Source organism: Acomys russatus, chromosome 13 (genome assembly GCF_903995435.1).
Source record: "Acomys russatus chromosome 13, mAcoRus1.1, whole genome shotgun sequence".
Lineage (NCBI taxonomy): Eukaryota > Metazoa > Chordata > Mammalia > Rodentia > Muridae > Acomys > Acomys russatus.
In genome coordinates this window covers 43,293,310-43,310,752 of record NC_067149.1, presented here as the reverse complement: position 1 = coordinate 43,310,752, position 17,443 = coordinate 43,293,310, and the positions used below count along the sequence as shown (strand labels likewise).

The window sequence follows — 17,443 nt, the reverse complement described above, 5'->3', positions numbered from 1 at the left end:
CTCAGAATTTGTAATGGTTCTCAAGGCATAGGAATTCTGTTTTTTTAAAAATTCATTGTAAACCCCTGGCACAGTGCCTCCCACCACTATAAACGTTCTGCAGGTACTACTGTGTGTGTGTGTGTGTGTGTGTGTGTGTGTGTGTGTGTGTGTGTGTGGTGACATCTGTGTGCTTGCCCTGGGAAGCAGAAGCTGGCAGTGAGATGTCTTCCTCTATCGCCGTCTATTATTTAGACAGGGTCTCTCACTGAACCAGAGCTCTTCACTTTGGCTAGACGGTCTGTCCACCCAACCCCTAGGATCTGGCTGTCCTGCCTCAGCTCTGGGGTTACAGACATAAGACACCACAGCTGGCTTGAACATGCGTACTTGAGATCAGAACTCAAGCACTTTATCCACCTATCCATGGAGCCATCTCCCCAGCCCTGCTGTTTTTATGTATAAGACATTTTTACAAATCCTAAATTCCTTGTACCACAAGCTTGAGAGGAGGAATGTTTTAGCTCCCCTGAAACAAGCACACAGATCAGCCAACCATAAGAAGATATGGTAGCTTTTTTTTTTTTTCTTCTTCTTCTTCTTTTTTTTAATTTACTTTTTTTATTAAGTTAAAATACACAAGCCACAGCCGGGCATGGTGGCGCACGCCTTTAATCCCAGCACTCGGGAGGCAGAGGCAGGCGGATCGCTGTGAGTTCAAAGCCAGCCTGGTCTACAAAGTGAGTCCAGGATGGCCAAGGCTACACAGAGAAACCCTGTCTTGAAAAACCAAAAAAAAAAAAAAAAAAAAAAAAAATACACAAGCCTTTGGGGGGGGAGTACCAGTTACTGCTGTTAAAATGTTGGTTTTTAAAAAATTTTTTTTTTTAATTTTTAAAATTAATTTATTCTTGTTACATCTCAATGGTTATCCCATCCCTTGTATCCTCCCATTCTTCCCTCCCTCCCATTTTCCCCTTATTCCCCTCCCCTATGACTGTTCCTGAGGGGGATTACTTCCCCCTGTATATGCTCATAGGGTATCAAGTCTCTTCTTGGTAACCTGCTGTCCTTCCTCTGAGTGCCACCAGGTCTCCCCCTCCAGGGGACATGGTCAAATGTGAGGCACCAGAGTACATGAGAAAGTCATACCCCACTCTCCACTCAACTGTGGAGAATGTTCTTACCATTGGCTAGATCTGGGTAGGGGTTTAAAGTTTACTGCCTGTATTGTCCTTGGCTGGTGCCTTAGTTTGAGCGGGACCCCTGGGCCCAATCTTCTTTTTTTTAAAGCAAACGGCGGTTCTTCCACAGTCCCTGCTAGGGCGAGAGAGTCTTCTGCGCCCTCCCATCCATCACACCACTCCCCTAGGACCCAGTACTGCTTGTCTGTCTCAGATGGCCTACCACCCTCAAGGTCATCACCTCTCCCTGTTTCTTCTCTGTGTAGTCAGGCTGTCCTGGAACTCTTTGTAGTAGACCATGGTGGCCTCAAACTCAGAGATCTGCTATCTCTGCTGGGATTAAAGGTATGTGCCACCACCACCCAGCTCTTTCTGTAAATTTAAAGGATAGCTGTCAGCCTCCTCCAGGGAAGGTGGAGAAGAGGCCTCTTTCAGGATCAGGTTCTCAGCATTCTCCACTAGGGGTGCCGGGAATGGAAACTTACCAAAGTCACTGGAGGAGCAAGATGCCAGCTGGTGGGTAACAGGGTTGTAGGCGACACACTGTATGGAGTCATTGTGCCTGGAAGGTAAAGAACTGAGGTAATTCCACAGCAAGCCACAAATGTCTCAGTAGCTAAAACTGGAGCCTCAAAGCAGGCTTGGGATGGGGGGCAGGAGAGCTGTCTCAGTAGTTAAGAGCACTTACTACTTTCCCAGAGAATCAGGGTTCAATCCCAGTACCCAAAGAGCAGCTCACAGCTGTCTTTAACTCCAGTTCCAAAGGATCTGATGCCCTCTTCTAGCCTCTAGCAGGCAAAATACCCATACATGTAACAATTTAAAAATAAATAAATTTTAAAAGAAAAAAAAAAACCAAAACCAAAACAAACAAACAAACAAACAAAAAACCCACAAGATTGAAGCCTTGGGTGACACAAGCCCTTCTCTGAGGGACCAACAGCCAGCACAGGGTCTCATTTACAGGACTGCCCTCCACACCAGTTTCCACCCACCAAACTCAAACTCCTCCTTCTCCAAGGCTCTACCTCACCCCCCCCCCCCGACACCTCCAGTCTGTGGCTGAGACAAAGACACAGAGAAACCAGCCTAGTGCCATATGCACACAGCATGCTTTATTTGTGGCTCTAATTGACCGTTTCTAGAGGCCCAGAAGTAGAGGGTGGAGTGTGATGAAGATAGTGCAGGCTAGAGTTTGAAAACAGCAAATGCTGAGGTGCACTCCATGGCCCAGTTCTAGCCCTTCACTTCCCAGGAACACTGTGTGCATGATGTCACCCACTGTTCATCAGGGCATTGCTTGCTGTATTCAGAGCAGCACTGTTCACAGCAGGCAACAGGTGGGAGCAACCCAAGTGCCCATTAGCTGATGAGAAACCAGATGAAACATATACACACAGTGGAGTACTACTCAGCTTTAAAGAGGAAGACGTGAGCCATGAGGACATTATGTAAATAAGCCAATTACAAAATGCCAAATACTATAGGATTCCACTTAGATGAGGCACCCAGAGGACAAACTCCTCAGACAGGAGAATAACAGATGTGGGCTCAGACAGGGCACAATGAAAGGTGTTAAACACTGAGTTTAAGTTTAGGAAGAGGAAGAGTTCTAAAGACTTTTTACTTGCTCTCACCTCTCCCCCTCTCCCTCTCACCTCTCTCATCCCTCTCTTCCCTCTTCTTATCTCCTACCTCTCTCTCCTTCTTGTTCTCTCTCTCTCTCTCTCTCTCTCTCTCTCTCTGTGTCTCTCTCTGTCTCTTCTTCTCTCTCTCTGTCTCTCTGTCTCTTCTCTCTCTCTGTCTCTCTCTGTCTCTCCTCTCTGTCTCTCTCTCTCTCTGCCTCTTCTCTCTCTCTGTCTCTCTCTCTCTCTCTGTCTCTGTCTCTCTCTTTCTCTCTCTCTCTCTGGGGTACCCCTCTCCCTCTTCCTTCTCTCCCCATGCTCATTTAATAAATTTCTCCATATTAAAAAAAAAAAAAAACTTTACTTGCCAAAATTTAGCTGCACCACAGTGTTAATGTACCTAATACTTGATGACAATGGCAGTTTATGTTCTGGATATTTCTCTACAACTGAAAATAAAAGTTGTTTGCCAAGTACTTACTGTAGACCAGGTATGATGCTAAGTGCCAGAAATATAAGCATGCAAAAACAGGGGCAGTGTCTACCTTCCAGAGCCCACAGGCCTATAGGTGACATCAATGAATTAGAATACATAAGACCAGGGCTGTAAGGAATGCTCAGGAGAGGCCCTCCTGAGTCTGGAGGGGCAGGAGCAGGTTGGCAGCAAAAACAGCTGCACCTGAAACCTGTAGGCTGGGGAGGGGTTGGCTAGTGGAGGGATAGATTTGAGCACAGGCCCCTTAAGGAGTCAGAAGCTTAGAGCACATGGGCTTTTCTAGCTTTTGACACTGGGTAGATGCAAAGCCACTCCCAGAGACAGAGTCACTGGAGGGGACAGCTGGGTGAGAGGAGAGTGGCGGGAATCTGTAGTGTCAGATTAGCTGAGATTCATTACCTGAGACTCAGCTCAGTGCTGACTGAGCTCCTTAGTGATCATCCGCACACACACCCCCCCCCCACCCCCATGCTTAATTCAAGGCCATCTTGGAGCGGAGAACTCCTCTCCCTACATTCTTTCCAAGAGGCTGTGGCTGCAGTGAATGACAGAGCAGAGTCGGGTGTGGTTGGTGGGCAGCGCTGTGAACCCAGCTGGCTGAGGGAAGAAGGTTATAAGCCTGAGGCCTGCCTCGAAGAGGGAGACCCTGTCTCAAGCAAACAAGATAGTAAGAGTTCAACTCTAATGATGCCACCAATGGGGTCACTTACGTGTACTTCAGAATGCCTTCCAGTTTTGAGGTCCAGATAATGATGCTTTTGTCAGCAGATCCAGATGCAAAGCGCTTGCCTGAAAGGTTTGTTCAAAAGAAAATCCTCACATGTATTTTAAACCAGCATTTTTTCCAGACAGTATGTCCACAAAAACTAATTCTTCAAGGCACCTAATCATCTAGGAATGCAGTTCAGTTGACAGAATAGCTGTCTAGTATGTATGAGGCCCCAGGTTCAAATCCCAGCACTGTACAAATGGAGTGGTGGATGCTCCTGCCACCCATCACATGTGATAGCATGTGTAGCAGAGGTTCAGAGTCATCTGTGGCTACAGAGTGAATTGGAAGCCAGCCTGGACTACAAGAGATCTTGTCTAAAAAAATATTTACAAAGAGTAGTGTCTCTTCATTCTCTACCAGTGTTTTTGGATGTGGTGTGGGGATGGAACGTAGGGCCTACACACGCCAGGCACATCCCCCACAAAGAGGTTGAACCCCAGCCCTTCTGCTGCTCCTCATCAACACTGGGAGCAAGGAATCTGCAGTTTGGACTTCTAGGTTCCAACCTGCTCCTCCTGGTACCAAGTGTAGCCAGGCTCGGCTACCTCTGTGTGCTTCATTGACTATATCTAAGCTTCACTTCCAGTCTAGTCCAAGAAGCGACATTAAGTATATCCAACACAAATACAATATGGGAGGGAGGGAGTCCTATGAAAGAGAGAAACTGGGGGAAACTAACGTTAAATTATTTATTTATTTATTTATTTATTTATTCTTTTTTTGGTTTTTTAAGACAGGGTTTCTCTGTGTAGCCTTGGCTGTCCTAGACTTGCTTTGTAGACCAGGCTGGCCTCGAACTCACATCAATCTGCCTGCCTCTGCCTCCCGAGTGCTGGGATTAAAGCGTGCGCCACCATGCCCAATTAAATTTTTTAATAGATTTTACTTTATTTTATGTGTGTGGGTGTTTGCTTACATGTATGTCTGTGTGCCTGTAGATGCCTGAAAAGGCCAGAACATGGCATCAGATTTCCCTGAAACTAGAGTTATAGGTGTTTGTGGGTCCTCTGAAAGAACAGCCAGTGTGCTTGAGTGCTGAGGCACCTTTCCAGCCTCCTATATGTTTTTCATTTTACAGCTGTACATATTTAGCTATTCATGTGTTTGTGTGCTGTATGTGGGTGCACATACACATGTGTTCATATGAGTGTAGGATGAAGGCCAATGTCAGGTATCTTTCTCTCTTGCCCTCCACCTTATTTCTGATGCTTGCATTAAACCTGGAGCTCAGACTTAGCTAAGTTAGCTTCCCAGAGGGATCCTCCTGTCTCCACCTCTCTAGTGCTCAGTCAGCAGGCACACACCACTGTGCCCAAGATACAAACTCGGATCCTCATGCTTTTGCAGCAGGCATGTAACCAACTGAGCCATCCCCTCAGCCCCCAAAGTTGTATATATTTATGGAGTACAGCACAGTATTTTGATATATTTAGTGAATTAATTATATCAAGCAAACTAACATGTTTATCACCTTAGATTTAGAATTTTAACGGTGAGAACATTAAAAATCTGTTCTTTTAGTAGTTTTAAGATATATACTATTGTTAATTATGATCACCACACTGTGCAACAGAGCTCTAGAAACCCACCCACCCTGCCTGACTGAAATTGTGCTCTTGGGTCAGCATCTCCTAGAGCAGTGGTTCTCACTGGCGGGTCAAGAACACGTGGGGGTCAAACAAACTTTTCACAGGAGTCACTTAAGACCATCAGAGAACACAGACATTTACAGTACAGTTCACAACAGTAGCAAATTACAGTTAGGAAACAGAACAAAAATAATTGTATGGCAGAGTCATCATAACATGAGGAACTATATTGAAGGGGGGCAGCATTAGGGAGGATGGGAAGCACTGCCCTAGAGGACGGGATGTAGGTGAGATCCTCCCATGGAGATCTAAAAGATAAGCAGAGCTTACCCAGCACAAAGAAAGAACGAGATGTGCACATGGAAAAAACACGTGCAAAGGCCTTGAGGCACTGAAAGGCTGGCATAGCCAAGAGGTGCCTGAGCAGATGGCAAGGAGTGAAGGAGGTGACTAAAGCATCCCTAGGCCTTCAGGGCAAGAGTGGAGATCTTGCCTTTATCCCCAACAGTGGGAAGCCAGAGGAAGGCCTGAATAGAAGCACAACAGATGAGGTTTACATTTCCACACTGCTTGGGCTTTAAGAAAGAACGGGCTAAAAAGAGGCAACATACACGAAGGAATTCCTTATTTAGTCTATGAATAGCAACTTAAAGCATGTGGAAGAGTGGGGCACCTGGTAGCAAGCCCTAGGAGCCCTCATTTGCTCTGGTGAGAGGACAACTTTGAGGCAAGCATGGGCCAGGGTTTGCACACCCAGCTACGGATTTTTTATTACATTTTTATTATTTATTTGTGTGTATGTAGGAAGCACAAAGACACCACTGTGTACGCTGAAATAACTTTTGGGCGTTCTCTTCTTCCACCAAGTGAGCTTGTTGATCAAACTCAAGTTCTCAGGCTTGGAGTCAAAGGCAAGTGCCTTTACTTGCTGAGCCATCTCACCAGCCCAACTTGTTGCAGACTTTTAGACTTTAATCTCAGGGCAAGGGGAAGGTGGCCATCAGAAGCTACTGTGCCTAGAGCCTCAGTTTCTCCATCCAAAACAGAGAGGGAATAGAAGCCCTCCCTCAGAGGCTCTGTAAAGTCCACAGCATCTCAAACAGGAGCTTGGAGGTGATCCTTGTAACACTGCACCCAAGGCTTGTCAGAGAGACTTACTGCCCGGCATGTCTTCTCCTCTCCCTGACCTGGTGAGCATCAAGGATGACAAATAAGGGCTCCAGGTCCACAGTCTCTGCGTCAGAATCCCTAGTGATATCGCTGACAGCTATGTGATTGGAAATAGCTACTGGACACCTCCAGGCTTTCATCTCCTCATGTAAAAATGGACAATAATAGAATTTACATCATAATTGATGGGAAGAAAGAGTGTGCATGTACACACATGAACACACACATATAAAATGTTCAGAAACTGCCTGAAATAGAACTGTGCTAAAAAATAAAAACATAGCTATTGCTACTCTCTTTTATACTGGTTTATGTTTTTCTTGAGCAAAGGAACTGTCTTACACACCTTTAACCATGGTGGTTCATTGCTTAGGAAACTTTCAGAAGTCAGAAACAAGCAGACTTAAAGACTAAACACACACACACAGATATACACGGGCAAAACCACAATCTGTATGTCTTTATTTTCAGATCCAAGGGTGTAGACAAGTTTAGAGGAACTAAGACTTCCTAGTCATGTGTCACAAAAAGCAAGGTACTTCAGGAAGATGCAGGGTACACCACAAAGAGGCACTAAGAGTACCCTTGCTGCATGCTTCAGAGGGTTGCAAGAAGGGTCACCTGGAATGACATGTGTGACAGAGTTCCACAGAATGCTGGCAAATGCCACTGCTCTCCCAGAGCTACAAGCCACATGACTTCTCTCAAACACTCAGGATACCCAGTAGCCCTGTCCCTATGTACAAATAATGCAGCTGCCCAGGCTGCCTGCTACTGGTCTTCTTGGAGCGTCACTCTGGATTTGAACTTGAACTGCCACAGCACACCTGACCACAAAGCAAGTGACGTGTGCTGGCTCAGTAACTTGCCCCAGGACATAGCCAGTCAATGTTCTCCCAAAGTGAAGCAACTAGGCTAAATCAGGCTAGGGAGAGCTGAACATGCTGCATCTACATGAAGTATGTCATCTACCTGCAGAGTGGCCTACAGCTTTCATCTAATTCTCAAAGAGGTCCACCACCATCCAAAGGAATTACAAGCCTGGGTCTTAGGCTTCTCTAAGCTTCGTAGCCTTGGATGTAGGGACCCCAGCTGTGGTCACAGCATCATCTCCAGCCCTACATCTGACACAGGAAGTGACAGACAATAACCATCTCAAAGTCAGGGCCAGAAGTTGACTCAGCAGGTAAAGGCACTTGCCACATAAGCTTGGCAGTAAAGGTGGCCAGAGACAAAAGTCTCCATAAAGTTATTATGTGTGCCATTAAAACATGCCCACATGGGCTGGAGAGATGGTTCAGAGGGTAAGAGCACTGTTGGCTCTTTCAAAGGTCCTGAATTCAATTCCCAGCAACCACATGGAGGCTCAGAACCATCTGTAATGATATCTGGTGCCTTCCTGTGGTAGGCAGGTGCATCTGCAGGCAGAATACTATTTAAATAATAAATAAATCTTTTTTGTTTTGTTCTGTTTTGTTTTATAAATAAATCTTTTAATAAAACATGCCTACATGAGCATACACACAATAATAATATATAAAATTTTAATTTAGATCTTTTAATTTATTTTGTGAGTATGTCTGTGTATGGACTTATGCATGCCACAGTACACATTTGGAGGCCAGACAACAACTTGCAGGATTAGTTCTCTCCTTCCATCATGTGGGTACCAAGGATCAAACTCAAATCAGGCTTGGTGCTAATGCTTTACCCTGTTGAGCCACCTGCTCATTCTAATAAATTCACAAAAGTCATACAGCTTTTGGGTTGGGCTAAGTTTGGACCATCTGTGGCATAGCACTCTGTCTATCTGTATACCTACCCTCCTAATCTGTGGCATAGCACTCTGTGTGTCTATCTGTATACCTACCCTCCTAATCTGTAGCATAGCACTCTGTCTGTCTATCTGTATACCTACCCTCCTAATCTGTGGCATAGCACTCTGTGTGTCTATCTGTATACCTACCCTCCTAATCTGTGGCATAGCACTCTGTGTGTCTATCTGTATACCTACCCTCCTAATCTGTAGCATAGCACTCTGTGTGTCTATCTGTATACCTACCCTCCTAATCTGTGGCATAGCACTCTGTGTGTCTATCTGTATACCTACCCTCCTAATCTGTGGCATAGCACTCTGTCTGTCTATCTGTATACCTACCCTCCTAATCTGTGGCATAGCACTCTGTGTGTCTATCTGTATACCTACCTCCTAATCTGTGGCATAGCACTCTGTCTGTCTATCTGTATACCTACCCTCCTAATCTGTGGCATAGCACTCTGTGTGTCTATCTGTATACCTACCCTCCTAATCTGTGGCATAGCACTCTGTCTGTCTATCTGTATACCTACCCTCCTAATCTGTGGCATAGCACTCTGTGTGTCTATCTGTATACCTACCCTCCTAATCTGTGGCATAGCACTCTGTCTGTCTATCTGTATACCTACCCTCCTAATCTGTGGCATAGCACTCTGTGTGTCTATCTGTATACCTACCCTCCTAATCTGTGGCATAGCACTCTATCTGTCTATCTGTATACCTACCCTCCTAATCTGTGGCATAGCACTCTGTCTGTCTATACCTACCCTCCTACCTATCAACCTATCTACCAACCTACCTATCTACCATCTATTTCTTTTCATTTTACTACAATTTTTGCAGTACTGTAGAAGGAACTTAGGGCCTTGAGCAAGAGAGTGCTAGAAAAGTCTTCTCCCACTTAGCTATGTCCCCAGCCCACATGAATTTACTTTTAAGTCACAATCTCAATTTCACGCACCAGTTCTCTTGACCACCCATCCAGGTGCCCCGCTTTAGTAATCCCCCAAGCCTGTACGAGCCCACCTCCTCCCTGCTGCCCTTCTGCCTTACAGCCCAGCTCCACTCATCTCAAGGTCCTCTCTGCTCTGCTCTCACTTCACCCTGCCTGTAAAACCGCTTCTCAGACTACACCCAGCTCTTCTCCTGCCACGATGCAGCTCACAGTAGCTGAAGACAAACCACACAAAGTGACGTCACCTGTACTTCATGACCACAGCTTCCTGTGCATCCTTCCGGCCCCTGGAGGGCTCACTGCACCTCCCAAGTCCATTCTTTCTCCCACTCTCTGAGGCTGCAATTTTTTTCCTTTCTCTTCAACTCTCAGACACTTCCTTCCCAGTCCTCACTCTGAGTTCCAGTGGTTTCCCATTACACTAAAACCATGGAGGAACCAGAGAGATCCTTTAGATTCCTGCTATCATAGGCCCTGCCTGCCATGCTCCTTTCTGAAGCAAAGTCCTTCCTGTGTCCTAGGTCCCACATCCTTGCCACTAAATGGATTCCAGCAATTGCACCCCTGCTTTCCTACATCAACTTTCCACAGTGCAAATGTGCACACCTGAACTCTGGGTCTTCAACTGCAACTGCCTCACCCACATGAGTCCTTCAGGTCAAGAGCTGTAGGGCCTGCAATGTTCACACCCACATCCAGCCTGCCGGGACATCCCATCGGCTCCACCCTCCAAGCACAGCCAGAACCTGATCACTTCTCACCACTTCTTTGGCTCCCACAGACGTCTGCCACTGTCACCCCTGTCATGGAAGATGCTTGTCACTAAGCTTCCCGTGCACCGTCATCTTTGGTAAGCTCTTCCAAGGCAAATATAAAATAGGAATCAGATCAAACCCCTGTTCTGCTCAGAACCCAAAATTGCTCTGTTTTCGCTGAAGACCGGAACCAGAACCAGTGTTCTGATAATGCTGACTCCATCTGGCCACCCCAGGTCTGTTGTTTTCTATCTCATCTCCCACTTCTCCATTCTTTCTGCCTTAGCTCCCAAGAGGTTCACTCCCATCCAAGGGCTTCTGCAATGGCTCTTCCATCTTTGAGAAGCTCTCTTCTTCTAAATGCCTGATGCCAAAATCTCTCCATCTGAGGCTTACATGTCTTTGTTCAGCACCCCTATCTGAATGGGTCCATCTCACAATCAGATCCCATAATGCACCAGACCTCTGCCCCACCCAGCACTCCCAAAACTCATAACCTGTACACCTTACCACCTATCAGTGTAGTGCTTGGTTACCTTCCTGCCTATGCTCATGCTAAGTGTTGCCTGCTCCCTCCCTCTTCCCCAACAAGCCCTTGTTCTGTATTGTTCTCTGAAATAACCCAAGCACTTAAGACAGTGCCTGAGAGTCAAAGCTCAGTGGCAGCACACCTATCTGGTGTGCTCAAGGCCCTGGCCTTAGTGCGCAGCACCACAAAAGACAAACTTGTTTCAGGGAATAACTAAAGTCTAAGGTACTTCCTACTCTCTGAACACATAGGTTGCATTTTAAACATAATTACAGGGTTCCTAAGGAAAAATGTGAGCAGCTACGAAGCCATCACAGAGACCAGAACCCAGAACAACCTCTTACCATCCTTTGCATATGCCACACAGTACACAGTGTCTTTGTGTCCCTTCAGGGGCTGAAGTAAAGTGCCATCAGAGGTGTCATAAACCTGTCAAAAGGGGTAAAAATATCGATTATCTGTGTGATATTCATTATTCTGAATTCCTGCAGGGTGCTATTGCTATTTTTGTTTTTATAACACAACAGTTGTTGATTTGCTAAATTAGTATCAAGTAGAGACAGCACTGCATAGCAAGAATGAATATGTCTTAATGCAGGGCAAACAGGAAGTAGAAGTCCAGCACTATGCTCAGGCACACACCATCAAGGCTGAAGAAACAGCAACTACACTGATTTTCACTCCACACAAAATCCTGCAAGCTTCACCCATTCTCCCCCACCTCCCCACCAAGTATGGGGCCTAAACCTGGGGCATTATACAATGGCAAACAAACCCTCTGCTCCTGAGCTATATTCCCAGCCTTCTCTTTTAGTTTTTAGTTTGAAACAGTGTTTGACTAAGTTGCCCAGGCTGGCTCTGAACTCACTCTGCAGCCCAGGCTGGCCTTGAACCTTTGATGCTCCTGCCTCCACTTCTCAAGTAGCTGAGATTATAAGCCTGCACAACCAGGCCCAGGTACATTTCACCCGTCCTTACATGGCCTTGGATGAATGACCCATCAAGGCAGGCCCTCATCAGCAAAGCTAGCACACGCAAAGATCTGGTGGACAACATAGCTAACTGTCAGGGCCAACACTGCCACTAATGTCAGTACACAGACGCACCATACTTGTTGCCACGTCTGAAAGTCACAGATCTAACAAGCGTGGGGTTTGCAAGTGGGAGGGAGTGTTATAAAACCCAGCTGCAATGTACATTTAGGGTATTTTATAGTTGTGCAACATGGCTAAATATGTGGAGATGTAAAAAACACAGCATCTGAGAAATGAGGACAGGGCTCTCCCACACAGACAGAACAGAACCCGAGAAGGGACGTGAAAGAATTTTTGTTGCTTACCCCAGAGAGAAGACTGCAGGACAACCAACCACAATTGTTAGACCGTGCAGTTAGCACACATAACATGGACATCAGTCCGTCTGAGTGTCTGGATACAGCAGAGAGGAGTGTCTTATGGGAGGAAGGGCTATCACAGAGGTTTTGGGTCAAACAAAAAGGCGTCTCTGAAGATCACTCTTGTGTACTAGGATAGGTTCCAGAGGGAGCCCGTGGCCTTTGAAACTAGGAGCAATAGAACAGCGGCCATACGGAATTGTTTAGGGGCACCACAGCCCGGAAGTGGAGGTCAGGCTTTCTGGCTTTTCATGGACGAATAGCCTTCAGCCTTGTTATTTCACTTTGGTCCAAGAAAATATGAACTGACACCCACCTAGTTTCAAAGGCATTTTGATTAATTGTCTGCAACCATTTCATGGGTGTCTCAAAGGGGAAAGACAAATGACTCCAAAGGAGGCATTGTTCATGAGTTCCTATCTGACAGACCGTTTACTTACCTGTTTTAAATAGACCATTTCCTTCCTTATTAAAAAGTAATGGCTGGTTTTTCCGCCCTTGCCTTTTTTATCTCAAAAAAAAGGAGGTCACATTTCAGAGTACTTACAAGAGGGAGGGAGGGAAAAAAAGCACTCAGAATGGAAACTCAGACAAAATCCTACCAGCAATCTGTTTCCTGCAGCCAGAATCAGTTGAGTTCCATCGGGCTTAAATGCGAGGTCGTAGATACTAACAGGAGACAAGACAAAGAGACAATTAGGAACCGAAATGAGGAGGTCTGCTAATGGCCAGGAAAGCAAACTTTATTTCCATTATGAGACACTGTGTGTGTGCTGGGGAAAAATAATGGCTAAGAACTGTATCTGGCTGCAAATTCCACTCAACCACCACACCTTGGCAGCCCACTCAGTCATGATGTGCACAGCAGCCAGCTCAGTCCTGGCTTCCTCTCTTCTAGAAGCCAGAAATGACTCAAAGGGTCAGCAGCAGAGGGCACAGGCTCTTCCAGCCAACCATGGAAAGGCAGGCTGCACCAGGTAGAGTGGAAGGCAGGGACATTATTACTAAGTACCTGCTAGGAATAAGACACCAACGATCAGGGGGGAGCTTGCCAGAGTCACTCTCTGCCCACCAGGAATTTCCACTTGAGTGGGAAGGTATGAAGCAGACATGTTGGCCAAGGATTCCCATGGTAGCAGGCTCAAGGAATATACCTGCTTCCTTTTAATCTCTCTGAGCTTGTGATGGATGTTCTTCTGAGTAATGACATGTCTGTGAAGTATGGTTTTTCTGTTTTGTTTTGTTTGCTTTCATACTAATATTATATAATGGTATTTTATAACCAAGGCCCTCAAAGAGTAGGTGAAGTGAAGAGGGATACAGTGAGGGAGCCGCACACAAACTGTGTTGCTTTGCATGGCTCGAGGGAGGAAGGCCTGCATTCTGATCTGGGGAGGAGGAGACGCTCCATGGAGAACACAGTGTTTGAGTGAGGGGCGACTCTGAGACGTGCAGAAAAGTGACAACTACAGCTCTTAGTAAAAGAAATCGAGCAACGAGGTGGAGACATCAAGGAATGTAAATAATACAACTAGACTGAACCATCTGATTATGTCTGGGGGCGGGGGCGGCGGCTATCAAACCAGGCCACAGCTTCACCCTAGAGAGTCTTCATTATCCCATCCTGCAGAGTCACTATTGAGGCCAGTAGAAGAATGTGGCGAGGCAGTAGGTGTCCAGTGTGACACTGTGGCTGGGATAGACCACCTGGACTTGTCAGTAGTCTGAAAACACATGCTTTTCAATTGACAGGATTATCACAGCCCTTAGCTGAACTTCTTCAAACACAATCTTATTTCATGCTTACAATAAACCCGAGGGGCAGGGATAAGCAATCAACTCTCTATAAAGTAGATTCTGCATTTATGAATTCAAACAACTGTGGATCAAAAATATTTTTAGAAATCCCACTCCTCAGGAGGCAGAGACAAGCAGATCTCTGTGAGTTTTAGGATAGCCAGAGCTACATACACACATCCATACATACTCTGTATGCACCCACCCTTGAGGAAACACCAAGCCTGTAGTGAGCACATGCACGTTTCCCCTTATCATTATTCCCTGACAGCAGAGTATAAAAGTGATTTCCGCAGCATTCCCATGTTTTCTAGAGGTGATTTACAGCATAGTAGCAGGTCTAGACTCTCTGCAAGTTTCCATACAAACTTTATGCTGTCTGAGAGGACTTGAGCATCTGTCAGTTTGGTGCCTTTGGGGTTTCTGAAACTCTCAATGGACATGAAAGGACAAACTGGACTCTGCTTTCTAGATGACAACCTGGTTCAGACTGGGCAGGAGCCTCACACAACCAACAACTACAAGCGCCCCTGAAGTCTGCGCTCCTAACCACCCTGCTGCACTGCCTCTGCTCTCTTGGAATACTGCCAGATAGGTCAAATGTTTTCCTGAATGCTTTTCAAGTGGCTGACATTTATTGAGCACATTTGTTACTGTGTACAGGATACAGTTTAAATGCTCATTGTTTAAATTCTCTCAACCTCATAACTCTAAGCCTATCTTGCAGATAAGAAAATTACAAAGTTAAACAACTTGACTGAAAGTAAACTGCTGCAGAGAAGAGCTGAAGCCAGGATTCTAGTTCTAGCAGCTCAGCCATAAAGCCTGTGTGTCAACCCTCAGGTCTTGTAGCCTTCATTACTGTTAGCATACGTCATGGTTGAAGAAGAAATTAACAATGGCTTTCTTGCCTTCTCAGAAGCCACCCCCCCATGCAAAAAGTATTATCATTTACTCAAGGTATCCCATGTAGAATTTGGAAAGTAACTTACAAATAATAATTGTGTATATTTATGGGGTGCAACATTATGTTTATATAATATATAAATATATAAAATGTACTACAGAAAGCTATTAACGTGTCTATCATCTCAATGACTTATCATTTACTGCAATGAGAAATTATCCATTTAGCCATTTTGAAATACACATTATATAACTGTAGCCCTCCTGAGGCTGCTGAAATGTACTCCTCCATTCTAACTGAAACCCAGTGCCCTCTGGTCACTACCTCTCTTCCCCCATGTTCTGTTCTGTAGTTTAGTATTGCTTTATCTACTTAATGTGCCTTTGTGTGAGTGTGGGTCATATGGAGAGTCATAAAAGACCCCTCCAAGAGTCCTTGCTTATGTTACCCTACATGCATAGGCCATAGCACAATGGAGTAGGCAGGGCGGGCCCACTGAGGTGGGGAATGTGTGTGGAGAGAGAGAGAGAGAGAGAAAGAGACAGACACAGAGAGAGAGAGAGAGAGAGAGAGAGAGAGAGAGAGAGAGAGAGAGAGAGAGAGAGAGAGAGAGAGAGAGAGAGAGAGAGAGAGAGGAGAGAGAGTTTATATAGCTGCCTTGTGTTACATCACAGGCTGACAAGCAGAGGCTGAGCACAGGTGAGCCTGTCTGGTTTCCAGCTGGGCATACTGTATAGAATCAAACCCTGGCCAAGTTCTGCACTGTCCTCCTGCACTGCTTTGTGGTAACAGGCCTGGGCTTCCGTCTTCCAAATATCCTTGACATGTTTCACATTCAGAGAAGCAAGTGGTAGACTGAAAAGTGGAGGGGCACTGGAACGAGGAAAGCTGACCTATAAAACAAGGTGGAGAGCTGCCTCCTCACACCAGGGTCACGGGCCAGCCTGTATATCGTACCTGGCATCTGGGTATCTTTATGATGAGATATTAGCTTGGAGTGGGTTTGCACTTTCTTCTAGTCCTTGGTATGGCTCCCTTCCTGTCTGTCCACATCTGGACCAGTCAGAATGATACTTGGACCTCTTCTCCAAGAGCTGACTGTGTTTGAATTAGTTTTATTTATGTTTGTTTTGTTGTTGCGGCAGGGTCTTACTCTGGCCCAGGGTGACCTAGAACTTCTTTATAGCCTAGGCTGGCCTTGAATTTATGGTCCTCCTCCCCAATGCTGAAACTGCAGATGTGAACACCTCACCTGGTATTTTTTGTTGTTGCTTTTCACACAGTCTCAGTCTGGTTCCAAACTTTCTCATATAGTTGATGTAGCTGAGGATGACCTTGAACCTCTGATCCTCCTGCTTCTACTACTCAAGTGCTGGGACTGTAAGCAGGGGACGCCACTCTTGGCTTCATTTTTTTTTTACATGTATCTATTTATTTGAGGAGGCACACGAATGCTGTGGTGCGTGTGTGGCAAGAGGACAACTAACAGGAGCTGGTTCTTCTCTCCTATTATATTGTCTCAGGGATCAAACTCAGGTCATCTGACTGAGTAGCAAGCACCTTTACCTACAGAGCCATCTTGTCATTAAGTGTCTCATTTGGGCTAAGCCTGACCAATCCTCTCAGATGTGAAAGTTCACTGTCTGGATGTCCTGAGATGTTCTTTCTTAAATTACAATATACACATCTAACTTGTGATCATGAGTTTCCCAACATGGGTACTGGGAACCAAACTTGGCGCTGCTGAAAGAAGAGCAGCAAGCGCCCTAACTGCTGAGCCTGATTCACCCCAATCTAACCCCTGCTGTACTTGGAATCTAAAAAAATTCAGTTTCATTCTCAAGCATACAGTCTTTCATAATATGCTTCCTTAACACACTCATCTGCAACTCGAGGGCAATGATCAAGTTTTCCATTACATGTTAGACCCAGGGCCTGACACAGTTCTAAACACGCGGCTTGTAACTGACAACCTGCCAAGATTTTATGTCTAAAATCCCACCCCAGGCGTTAATGATATCACCACACCACAGAATCCCCAAATTGGAAAGGACTCAGACTTTATCGTGGAATCTAACACCCCACCCAGGACAAATGTTCCTTCCACATGGCCATCCAGCCTTAGCCAGCACACTCCAGGGCCGGAGGCATGCTGTCCACTAGCAGTCTGTGCTACTATGGCAGGCTCTCCCGACTTGTCCTCTGTTATGAGAGATAAACTGTCAAACTTGCATGATCGGATTTCACTGCTGAGAGATGAGAGGTGAGCCCTGCCAACGGTCCTCTGCATACTGAAGTCCCAAGGTGCTCGTCAAACCCACCACAAGACACACATGCTGCCCTGCTTACTGTTTTGTTGCCCGCCCCCACCCAACCCCACGCTTGGATAAAACCCAAGGCTTCCCTCCACTCTTTTGAGATGAGCTCTCTGCACTAGGCTGAAGATCTCCTAGTCTTAGCCTCCTGAGTAGCAGGG

The 17,443-nt window shown here is 45.9% G+C and overlaps 1 protein-coding gene across 3 annotated transcripts in view; it reads right to left on the bottom strand.

Annotated features, from left to right (window-relative positions):
• Positions 1-17,443, bottom strand: part of Ift122 (intraflagellar transport 122) — a 70,017-nt gene that overhangs the window by 47,436 nt on the left and 5,138 nt on the right. For all 3 annotated transcript variants that reach the window (XM_051155124.1, XM_051155122.1, XM_051155123.1), the window contains exons 2-5: positions 12,866-12,932; positions 11,215-11,299; positions 3,995-4,073; positions 1,649-1,725 (exon numbers count right to left, since the gene is read on the bottom strand). In XM_051155124.1, coding sequence (XP_051011081.1) covers positions 1,649-1,725; positions 3,995-4,073; positions 11,215-11,299; positions 12,866-12,932 — 308 coding nt within the window. The remainder of the gene's footprint in view (positions 1-1,648; positions 1,726-3,994; positions 4,074-11,214; positions 11,300-12,865; positions 12,933-17,443) is intronic.